We start from the raw sequence: 12,808 nt of genomic DNA on the forward strand, positions 1-12,808 counted from the left end.
ACTCCCTCTGTCCCAATTTATATGACTTACTTTCCTTTTTAGTCAGTCCCAAAAAGAATGACACATTTCTATTTTAAGTAACAATTTGCCTATAAAATGTCTTTTTTACTCTTAATGAAATGATTTACAACCACACAAATTTCTATCATTCATTTTGGACCACAAGTTTTAAAAGTCTTTCCATTTTTCTTAAAGTTTGTGCCAAATCAAAGTATATCATATAAAATGGGACGGAGGGAGTAATAGAATTAAATATTTAAAAATTATAATAACATAAAATGAAAATATTTTTTTCTTTATAATATCCTACAATGCGAATTAACAAAAGTAATATATTCATTATATTTATCATAATCACATGATGTTATTTATTACTTAGAAGAAAAAGAAAATGGCGTCGCCCGGGTTCGAACCGGAGACCTTCAGTGTGTTAGACTGACGTGATAACCAACTACACCACGACACCTTCTTGTTAAATTTTTGTCAATATAACTACATAACTCATGTATGATTGATGCAATCTTTTTCACAGGCAGATTCTGTTTGGATTGAGGACCAGAAGCCACAACAGAAATGGTAGCAGCAGTGAGAATAAACTCACTAAAGCCATTAACATATACTCCATTTCTTTCTTCTGTAAATAGCTTCAATTGCCCATGGTCTTTTGTATCTATTCCAAGAAAATATTCAAGATTAAGACCCTTATTGAGTCAAATGGCAGTAGCTGGTGAAGGACAGCCACAAGTCATTGACTCACATTTACATGTCTGGGCATCCCCACAAGAGGTAAATATCACTAATTCCAAAACCCCACAAGATTTTTTACTACTTTTTGTTGTTGTTGTTGTGGGGAATTGGCAAAATTGTTATAGCTCTCATTTCTGTATTCCCTTTTCAAATTGCTTGAAAATGCTTTATTAAAGTTTGCGTATACTCTATCCTCACCATTCCCCATTTATGGGTATGTTGTTGTTGTGGGAAGTGAAAGTATGAGGAATTAATGGGTGTTTCTTTGAAATTTGTTAGGCTGCAGAAAAGTACCCCTATTTTCCTGGTCAAGAACCTAGTTTGACTGGTAATGCCGAATTTCTGCTGGAGGTACCTCGTAAAGGCTTCACCTTTTTTATATATTAAGATGTTAAATTGATTGTTATCTTGCTGTTGATTCTGCTTGTTGTTACTGCCTCTCTTTTGTTGTTCTTTGAGCTGAGGGTATATCGGAAACAACCTCTCTACCTCCTAAGGGAAGGGTAAGGTATGCGTATGCTCTATCCTTCTCCTAACCCCATCTTGTGGGTTTAAACTAGGTTTGTTGTATGTTTAATTGATCAGCTGATGATGTTATAGATGCCTCTTTTGTGTTTTTCTTTTGTATGAATGAAATTGTTCTTAAGAATTAGTGTTTTTTGTGATTAAACATGGTTTAATTTGGTGTGGTGAAAAACATTTCTTTTAAAAAGAATTTCCTTGATGATATCATTTTCTAGTGTTTGGTTATATTGAAATGTTAATATGATTCCTTAAGGGAAGTACTTTACACTGAAAGAGGAAGAATGGCTTCCAAATGTTTCCTTTAACACATATATAATGTTTATTTCCTATCAGTTGCTCCAGTGAACACTTAGAAATTGATAACTTCTAATACTCGAAAACATCATAAACACGGCCACATATTCTTACCTTGGATGATCAATGTTATTTCACCTAGTTTAGTACCCAACTAAGCATTAGAAAATGATTTTCCAAAGTAAAACATCTCTACTAAAAATATTTCCGACGTACCAAACAAACTTCTTCTGTTTTCACTGTTGAGTACTAAATGTCACGATGCTTTTAATGTTTATATTTTGAGCAGTGTATGGAAGAGGCAGGTGTGGACGGAGCACTTATTGTTCAGCCCATTAATCATAAGTTTGATCATTCTTATGTTACGAGGTCTCTTCATTTCTCTCTCTCTTTTGGGGTTGTTGTTGTAAGAAAATAGAGTTCCAGCTTTAAGTGAATACAACATATTCCTTAAATAATAGTATATAATAAAAAAATTGTCGATTGTCTTATCTGAGATGAGTGTACCTTCGGTACCTTAGCAATTATCGCAAACGGCAGCTCCAAACTAACATTTCTGCATAGGTCCTTTGACCTTTCAAGGATATTGCACCACATGCTATGTACCTTCTTTTTTCCTCCTTCACTTAAACTGCATGTGGAGACGTATTTGTTTGTGCATTCTTCGGTCTTCTAGTTGTTTAATTATCTCTTGTTGTTAGCGGTCATATTGACTGGAGAGATCTTTTGTCCTATGCATAATTACTTCTATTCAGTGTGCTGAAGAAGTTCCCTTCCAAATTCGTCGGCTGTTGCCTCGTGAATCCAGCAGAAGATGGGAGTGGGATAAAGCATCTTGAAGATCTGGTTTTAAAGGTTTGTAACAACTCATTATTTTAGATATAGTGTTTTCATTCTTTAGGAATTATGTTGACATAAGATACTTCTGCTGATTCTAGGATGGTTATCGTGCTGTTCGCTTTAATCCGTATCTTTGGCCTTCTGGTGAAAAGGTATCAATCTTCCTTCCATCAATATTGATCTCGGAGTTTATTTTGCCTTTGCTTTTGCATATGGAAATTATCAGAATATGTGGCACATTAAACTCTTTTATAGATTTGTTACGTGGGAAAAACCTATGACGTTTTCTTTTAACCTTATGTTCCTTCCTGTATGGTTAACCAACTGTATGAGAATAAACATGTTATGATCAGAAAGTAGAAGAAGAGCAGATACATATCTGATAAATCTTGGACTTAGTTATGCCTTCAAATTCTTAGAATAACGTGACAGTGAAGTGTGTGAACTTGTATTTGGTAATTATCAGATGACAAATGAAATTGGGAAGGCACTATTCTCAAAGGCTGGAGAGCTTGGAGTGCCAGTTGGTTTCATGTGTATGAAGGTACTTTAGTTACTAGCAGTCAACTCTCTAATTGGGAATTATATTAGAACTCAAGTAATGATGTGGTATAATCGGTTGATTTTTGGTACTATTACAAGCTTTTTAATTAGGGAGAATGGTTTAACTCAATGATTTTCAGTGAACTTCCTGTTCCGCTATTAATACTGATGTTAATGGTAGACTAACTAGTAACTATGATGGATTCTTTCAGGGTCTGCTTTTGCATTTGCAAGAAATTGAGGAGCTGTGCACAGAATTTCCCTCGACTGTAGTTTTGCTTGATCATTTGGCTTTCTGTAAGCCCCCAAAGTAAGCCATCACCGAAGTTTTCTTCTAAATTGTCATTCATGTGCGAAAATACAAAGTATAATGTGAGGTGATTTATCTATATGTCTTGTAGAAATGATGAAGAAAGACGAGGTTACTCAGAGCTGTTAAAGCTTTCAAGATTCCCACAGGTAACATTTACTGAAAATCATGCTTGATTTCTTTAATCTACACTTAGTTCAATATTTAACATCTGCACATTATCTAAATCGGATCCTGTAGAAGACAACTAAATCTGTGTAAACAAAAACTAACCAATTAACATGTTCTCAAGATTCTAAACCTTCATAATTGGGGCTCAAGGAATTTGAACTTTCTTTATGACTATAGCTTGATTATATTCTACAATTTTTAACATTATTCTGAAGTATTCTTTCCCTTCTTAGTGTTAACTGAACTCAAAACAGACTTAAAAATGCTATTACCAAACTATTTCCTGCTTACCCTATTGGTATCGCCCACAGGTGGCTTAACATCGTTGAGTTGATTGATATCTGAGGTAGTATTTGAATTTTGGTAGGTATACGTAAAGTTTAGTGCTTTGTTCAGAGTGTCGAGAAATCCTTATCCATATGAGGACTTGTCTCATGTTCTTCCCCAACTAGTCTCCAGTTATGGTGCACATCGTATCATGTGGGGAAGGTAATAAATGACGTTTTTATTGTTCATTACTCGTTAAAACAACCTCAGAACTTCTAAATTGAGTGCTAAACTGCACTCTAGTGATCTCTGAATTTTGAACATATGTACCTGCTGCAGTGATTTCCCCTACGTTGTTGCCGAATGTGGGTATAAAGAAGCAAGAGAAGCAGTTTCTTATCTTGCTAAGCAGGGACATTTATCTTCTTCTGCCACGGAGTGGATCATGGGTAAAACAATTATGCAGTTCTTTGACGGAAAATGGAGTTCTGTAGCTAATTGAACACGAAACTTGACAACTAGCAATAACAGATTAGATGACTTTCAAGCATGTCATTGAACCCTTAATTGTACTCAAGCATATCCAAAGCTTAACCTATGTGTTCATGGGAATCTAGTAACTTTTGCTCATACACTGTATTGAAAAATTTGTGCAAGCCACCCCCGTCTTGTGTGCTTGAACCTGTTGGATTGTAATGCTCGATAAGCATTTGCTGATAACATTATACGAGAACCTTCAAGCTGTACATCACGAATAATTTCTCCTTCGGGATGATCCAATACAGCACTCTCTGTTGAGTCTGTGCTACCTATTTCTGGATGGCTTCACATTTCTCAGTTCAATCCATTTCTACATTGTTGAGTTGTTATATGTTATTGGAATTTTACTGTTGTTTTTCTTTTTGGTTTCTCACCCCATGTCCGTGCCCGTATTGGAGCCCACTAAATCTGGATCACGCACTGTAGGGCCTATTCTGGGATGACTTTTCCAACAAGATTTTCTTCATACCCATTGCTTAAAATTGAGACCTCTAGTTATATGTTGGGTAACTTTCAAAAACAACAAATATTATGCCTTAAATAAGACTCATTAGCTACAGGTTCGCTAATTACAGTTTGTAGCTATCTTTGGTTTGTTACGCATTTGTATTTGTTGTATTTTTTTGCGGGTTTCGGAGAATAAATACAAATATAAATTGATTTGTATCATAATGAATACATATTAGGAGGAGAGAGGTGAGCGAGATCGAGAGAGGGAGGAGAAATGATGAATACATGGTGTATTTGTTGTATCATGAATACAATTGATATAAAATACAAATACAGTTGATACAAAATACAAATATAGTTTTTCGAATACAATTGAAATAAAATACAAATCTCTCACCTATATTGATTGGATACAAGTGATACATAATACATTTTGACGGAAAGGATGAATGCATGTTGTATTCGTTTGAATCACAAATACAATGGATACAAAATGCAAATATAGTTGATACAAAATACAAAATTGTTTTTCGAATACAATTGAAATAAAATACAAATCTCTCACCTATATTGATTGGATACAAGTGATACATAATACATTTGACGGAAAGGATGAATGCATGTTGTATTCGTTTGAATCACAAATACAATGGATACAAAATGCAAATATAGTTGATACAAAATACAAAAATTGTTTTTCGAATACAATTGATAAAATACAAAATTTTCATCTATATTTGGTTATACATTTGATACATAATACATTTGAATGTATTTCTTCTTATTGGCAGGGGAGATGGAGAGAGAGCGGGAGAGAGGGCGGTGGGAGGAGAGAGAAGATAGAGAAGAGAGAAATTTGCTATAAAAGCCTACATATAAATATGAATTGTAAATATTTTAAACTATAGCAGCTTATCATAAATAAATAGCAATGTTTGCCTTTGTTGCATACTATTTTCTTATATGTTATTGGAATTTTACTGTTATAACTTATAATCAAGCTTTTTCAGTCTTCCCTTGCACCATTTTAAAAAAAAAATATTTTAGTCATTACTCATCTCACATGTGGTGTTATTTTCTTAATTATATCTTATTAGGACTAAAGAAATATTTGAGGCACAAGTTATATACTTTTATAACAACTTATCGGGAAAAAATCCAAAAAATTGATAACATTGTAAAAAATCCAAAGGTTGAAAATACGACTTTTATTGGTTTATAAATTAAAACTCTAACACAATTAATTTGATTTGATATTTTAAAAGTTCGAATCAATTTGACCTTATACACTCGCAATGGTAATATATGTTGGATTTATACGTATAAATATTGTTTTTGGCAGTGTTATGTCACGTTCCTTAAGAATCGTCTGAATCGACATAAATAAAAAGGAAAAAACTACTTAACTAGACATACATCACTATCATATATTAACCTTATCTTTAGTTTCAAACAACATATATTATCACTTTTAATATTTTATACCATATATTTTAAAAGATACAATCAGATACACAAATTCTTTAAAAATAGAATTGATTAATTATCTTAACATTTAAATATCTAAATTAATGGTCAATTAACAATTCAATTTTTTTCTCTCTCTTCAGCAGTTTCTCTAACCCAATCACCTTACCCAACCATGACTCTCATTCCCTACCCTCCATGTCCTCCACCACCTAGCTGCACCATCTCTCTCTCTCTTCCTTCATACTCTCAAATCACGTTTTCATCTCCAACTATTAAAATTGAATCTTGGCAATCAGCATTATATGTAGAGGTTTATCTTGGCAATCAACATTATATGTAGATGTTTGTTACCATTGTTACATTATTATCACGTATCTGATATATAGAGTTCTTTTTCATGTATGTTCATATTGTTCGATTTTTAAATTTTAAAAAGGTTTACACACTAGGTTCTACGTTGATTTTGTTTTTTCTTGGCTACTTTCATGGCCGATTATTTCCAAAATCGGATAACTTTATATAAAGGTACAACACATTAACAATAAGATAGCAAAATAAACACCTTTTATATTTTTTGTTTTCACTCATGAATTTGCCATTGTAGGGTCCGACTCTTCTTTACATTATGTTTCTGAGCTACAAACTTGAAAAAAAGAAGATACATACTATAAAAATATTGTTCTTAAATCTAAGATCATTACCCTTGAAAACTATACATTATGTTTGTGAGATACAAAATTGAAAAAATCAGGATACATGCTATAACAATCATTACACTTACATCAAATATCATTACTATTAAAAAGATATACAATATATTTCTGACATACATTCTATAAAACTCAGATACATATTAAAAAAATTATTACTCTTAAATCTAAGATCATTACGATTAGGCAGATACATTATGTTTTTGAGATACACATTTGAAAGCATCAAGATACATGCTAACAAAATCATCAAACTTAAATAGAATACCATTACTCTTAAAAAGTTATACATTACACTTCTGAGATACATCATACATGACTAAATAGTTAAAAAAAACTCACAAATGCAAGAAAAAAAAAAAGATTGCAGAGAAAAAGATGAAGTTTAAAAGAAGATGAAGTTCAAAGAATTATATTGGGTTTATAATTTAAGATTTGTTGGAGTTGATATGCTAGGAAATCTATAAATCTGTTAGAGTTGTTAATTAGTACTCAATTACTTCTTTAATTACCATTTACACACAATTAATTCAAAATTAATGAAACATGTATCTAGAAATTTAAAACAGGAGAATACATGTATCTGACGAGTAATGATATATGTATCCAAAGGTCGAAATATGATATAGAAAATAGAGAAAAAGGTCTGAAATATATTGGCCGAAATTGCTGTTACGATACCGAACTTTGAAAACGATCTTTTACCTCTGTATTTTAAAGGTATATATATATGCCCACGTGGACATCATAAATATTGCATATTAAATTTATATTAAATTTGATATGATTCAATTTTTCTTAAAAAACTAATTAGTATTTAGTTTCTTTTTAGGTGAAAATGGACTAAACCTGAACCGTGAATAGTGAATACCTCATGTTGAAGCATTTTAGTGGACAAAGCCTAAAACACCATGCTAATTTGAGATTCATTTATAAAAGGAAAAGTGATTAAAAATATTCTTATTATACGAAATTTAATAATAATATCTTTCGTTAATAGTTTGCTCCAAAAATATTTTTACTTTTAAGTAAAAAAATGATATTTTCTAAATAAATTAAATATATTAATTTTTTTCCTTTTAAACACACACTCACACGCATATATATATAGAGAGAGAAATAGATATTCCCTCTGAACCAAAATAAAATAAAATTTATTATATAAAATCATAGTAATCTATCATCAATTTTCATTTAGATAACACTAACATTCTTTTTTCCTAATAAGCTAATGCAACAGAGAATAGTTTTATTTCTCAATATTTAGCAAATTGAAGAATGATAAATATTTTCTAATTAATCATCGATTTGAAAGTTAAGATACAATAATCATAACATCATAAAATATAAAAATATATTAAAATATCGCCGATGGAGTTATTCTTGACCCTTTTTTCATATTAACTTTAATATTAAGAAATAGATTAATAAACGTTTGTCCTATTTCAATTCAAAAAAAATAATTACAAATTATATTTTATTAGGAATTTTTAAAAATCACTTTCTAAATGAAAAGAAGTAATAATGAGGGTACTATGGTATTATATATTTGATAATATGACCTATTATCAGTTTAAAGATTAAGAAGAAAAAAGTTACTTTCCCCTTTTATATTAGTTAAAAGAGGTTTTATAAGAAAACAAAATAAGAAAAAAGTTCTTTTTCAAAAAAATATTTTATTAGGAAAAATGGAAAATAATGTATATTTTTTTTTAAAAAAGAAATACTAATGTGTTTACTAGGAAAATGAGGGACAGTTGTTGACACCCAATTTTGACCCTCCCCAATAGGAATTAATTTTCAAGCTTCTTAAATTTCCAGCGATTTGAATTAATTAACTTTATAAAATTCAAAATATTTCTGAAGTTATTTTAAATAGTGTTGTTACTTTTTATAATTTTAAATAATATATATGTTTTAAATGATTATGTATGATTATATATGTATATTTTATAAATATTTCAAAAATTATCTCAAAAGATGATGCTAGTTTTCCTTAAAATTTTGTCAATCAGTTTAGTTGACCAATAGTTAACGTTTTTGAATTAATTAGTTTATATGTAAAGTTATTTATTTTCATTTCGTTAAAATTAAGAAGCTTATTAACTAATTAATTAGTTCATCTTATTGTTATAATTTTGGCCAAATTTGCTAACCGACTCGATTTGGCTAATTTCCTAAGTCGATTTATACATAACCTTTAAATCCAATCAAAGACCAATCTTGGGCCTTTTCAATGCAATTCCAGCCGACCCACTCCAATTCAAGTATCCCCTGGCCCACCAATTTTTCCAATTCAAACCAATAGCAATCCGTATAGACATATGTTCCAGCCTACCAATTACTCATTCTGACACCAATTTCCCAGCCCACCTTGACTTTAACAACTCCAATGTCCAGCAGCAGCAATTCCTCCAGCCCACTCTCAATTACCAAGACCCGGCCCACTCCTCACTCCACAAAAGAAGACCCCAGAAGACAAAAGCAATGTCTAGGGCTGGGCATTCGGTATTTCGGTTCGGTTTTCGGTTTTTTTTCGGTTTTTTCGGTTTTCGGTTTTTGTACAATGTGTACCGAATATCGAACCGAAATAATTCGGTTCGGTTCGGTTTTTATTATTTCGGTTCGGTTTTTGTTATTTCGGTTCGGTTTTTGTTAATTCGGTTTTTTGTTATGGGCCTGCTTAGTGGGCTTTTAAAAATTTTGTAATTTTTTTGTTTATTTTATATATGTTTATTTCTTTTTGCTTATTTTACTCTGTTTTTCAAATTATTGTATGATTCATAATAATAAATTGTCGTTAACATTGAAATTTAGCCTTGTTATATAACATTGAAATTTACCGGTCGTTGTTGTGCTGCGGCTGCCTGCTATTAACTAGTTCATCTTATTGTTATAATTTTGGCCAAATTTGCTAACCGACTCGATTTGGCTAATTTCCTAAGTCGATTTATACATAACCTTTAAATCCAATCAAATACCAACCTTGGGCCTTTTCAATGCAATCCCAGCCGACCCAATTCAAGTATCCCCTGGCCCACCAATTTTCCAATTCAAACTAATAGCAATACGTATAGACATATGTTCCAGCCTACCAATTACTCATTCTGACTCCAATTTCCCAGCCCACCTTGACTTTAACAACTCCAATGTCCAGCAGCAGCAATTCCTCCAGCCCACTCTCAATTACCAAGACCCGGCCCACTCCTCACTCCACAAAGAAGACCCAGAAGACAAAGCAATGTCCCCAAACGTTAACAATAACGGGCAGCAACGTGAAGCAATATGCAACAGTACACGGCATCTTCACAGCGTGAAGACAGAAGCAACAACGTCACTTCCGTCAACGATTCCAACGCCAATTCCAGTCAATTTCAAGCGGCAAATACACAGAAAAGCAATGGGACAGGCGGAAAAGCAGCAGCCTGGCAGTACTCTGCTTTCATTTGGCTTCTTCTTCAAACGTCCCTATACACATTAATGTCGCAGCAGCACGCGTCTGTCCCTTTCCTCTTTCGGAATGGGGCGAAAATCGTGGGAAAAGGTGTTTGTCCGAATTGGTGAAGGAATTCGAAATTTTGAATTTGGAATTGGCCCCAAAATTTCTACCGAAAATCAGCCCTAGTTTTCACTACATATACTCTCTTTCTTCTTCATCAAGCGGGGATAAATTTTTTAGTGAGAGGTCACATAGAGAAATCATCCAAAAAGCTGTAACAAATCGTTCATAAAACCTACTTTAGATATAAATATTTTCCGTTCATTTTGGGTTGCGAAAGCCTGATCGGATTTCGCGAAGTAGTTTTAGTGGTGAAAGCTCGTTGCCTTCAGTTCGTCGTCTCAGTTGGCTGCTCAGAAATAGGTAAATCCTTTTCTTAATCTTTGTTTCATTTAATTCCTAGTTGTTCTATATCTCCTGTCTTAAGTGTTCTTGACTGTGTTTAGTTCTCATATCTAAGTCAGCTTGAAGATTGATGATGGCCTCTACTATTTTTGTATTATATTTCTTTAGATTCCTCAAGTATTCGCTGATTGCGCTTTGTTGTAATCTGCTCTCCTGTTCGAGTTTGGTTGTTGTTTCATTGTGAATATAAAGGATTGATATGGTTTAGCCTAGGCGTGTGTATATTAGTTTATATTTGTGTTCTGTTTGAGCATTTTTCGTCAATCATGTTTGGCTTGTTTAAATTCATAGTCGTTGTTCACTGTCTGCTTAGTATGATTCGATTTCATCCTTATTTTTCCAAAATGGCCTGAATTTTTCTCTAGTCCAACTTTTTCTTGTGATTTTGAACCTAACTCGGACTTCTTCTCGTTTAAACTAAAACTTGGTTCTGTTCAGATGTAAGTTCAAATTCCGTGTCGCGAGTTCATTTAAAGGCTTTTGGTTTATTTAAATTTCTGCTTCAGATGCACTCTTTATGTGGTTTTAAAAAAAAGAGGATCAGTGGTTCCATTTTGTTTGAAAATAATGTCTGATTTAACTTAAATGGTTTTGTTAATAATGAAGGCTTAAGTGTTGAACATGGGATGAGGAGCATAGTTTAGACTTTGTTGGTTTATACATCTCTAAGATCTGGTTCACATGGATTTAGTATTAAAGCTTATAAGAAATTAGCGTTTATCTTAGTCGCTTACGGTTCTTTTATGGATGGAAACGAGACCTCAACTATGTTTGAATGCCCCTCTTTGAAAGCTGCTTTGTGATGACACAAATTTACTTTCTTATTATACAGTGTGAGCTATTAGGATCAATTCTTTCAAGCCAATGTTATTCCTTTAGTGCTATGTGAGTTGTTTGGTGAAATCGAGATTATGAATATATTATAAAGTTTTGAGTCTTGCACATGATAAATTTGGAATATAAGTTCATCTAACTTGTTTTGTTTTCCTTTTTTGAGAGTTTTTCAACAAAAGGTACTTCTCTTTGAATTTGTAGCATTTTCTATTGGCTTACTTTAAGAATAAGTTCTTTAAGTTGGAATCCTTGCTAGTTTGATCCCATCTCTTAAAATCATTTGAAGTGACGTGAACAACATTCAATGAATTTGTTGATGACTAATATGCAAATATTCCATCATCCTTAAGTATGATCTTACTTCTATTGTTGCATTTGTTAATCCATGTTTTCATCCCTTGTCTTGCTACTCCTTTATGTTAAGAATAAATGAGACATTATTTTGCATCCTATCCTTTACTGATGATAATATGATTGCTTAGGTTCAGATCCTATATCATTTTACTCATATTAATTCGTCGCCTTTACTTCCTTTACATGTGACGTTGGCCGAGTCTACTTTGGACTTCATGCTTGCATTTCCTCGTTGGACCATGGAGGCCCAATTCTGTTCTTTTTTAAGTCAGCCAACTGAAAAAATGACGAACAGGTCCCGGAGCTTGAAAGAATATGCAGTAGATCGAAAATTTGAAAAGATCCACTCTTAATTCCAAAAATTGTATTTTGTTATTTTGGGCCTAAGCCCACTCATTTGCTATACTTGTTAGTTCTTAGGACAGGTGGAGGAATTGGGCCCAAAAGAAAGATATTTCTTTTGGGTAAATCACATAAATATGTAATATTAAAAAAATATTTACCATCTATGGCAATACAATTTTTCTAACTAAATATAACAATTTTTTAGAATTAAAAAATTGTACTGTTTATCTTCCTTCGCCTCTTTCTTTGCCCTTTTTCTCTTCCTCCTCTTTTTTTTTATTCTTCTTTGTCGTCTGATTCTGTGTCATTCTTTCTCTTCCTCCTCTTTTTTTTAGTCTTCTTTTTTTTTGAAATTTTCATTTAAATAACTGTTTTTTAAATCAGTTTTTTGCCCATGTTTCACTATTTTTTATCCAAAAAACACGACGAGAAGAGGAATAGAAAAATAAAAAAAGTGTATAATATCATGTTCTCAAATAGAAATTTCAAATCTTTAAAATTATA

The 12,808-nt window shown here is 32.2% G+C and overlaps 1 protein-coding gene and 1 non-coding gene across 2 annotated transcripts; one reads left to right on the forward strand and one right to left on the reverse strand.

Annotated features, from left to right (window-relative positions):
• Window positions 1-392: 392 nt before the first annotated feature.
• Window positions 393-466, reverse strand: TRNAV-AAC (transfer RNA valine (anticodon AAC)). The gene has a single exon. It is a non-coding gene; the product is annotated as a tRNA-Val (tRNA).
• A 77-nt stretch (window positions 467-543) lies between these two features.
• LOC102602687 (uncharacterized) lies at window positions 544-4,523 on the forward strand. The gene is made up of 10 exons (XM_006363713.2): window positions 544-786; window positions 1,027-1,098; window positions 1,856-1,935; window positions 2,322-2,421; window positions 2,505-2,558; window positions 2,873-2,950; window positions 3,162-3,259; window positions 3,351-3,408; window positions 3,798-3,919; window positions 4,037-4,523. Exons 1-10 carry the CDS (start codon window positions 574-576, stop codon window positions 4,197-4,199), a joined length of 1,038 nt encoding a protein of 345 aa, XP_006363775.1. The 5' UTR covers window positions 544-573; the 3' UTR covers window positions 4,200-4,523.
• Window positions 4,524-12,808: the final 8,285 nt, after the last annotated feature.

The sequence above is a fragment of the Solanum tuberosum genome, unplaced genomic scaffold, assembly GCF_000226075.1.
Source record: "Solanum tuberosum cultivar DM 1-3 516 R44 unplaced genomic scaffold, SolTub_3.0 scf00457, whole genome shotgun sequence".
In the NCBI taxonomy this organism is placed as follows: domain Eukaryota; kingdom Viridiplantae; phylum Streptophyta; class Magnoliopsida; order Solanales; family Solanaceae; genus Solanum; species Solanum tuberosum.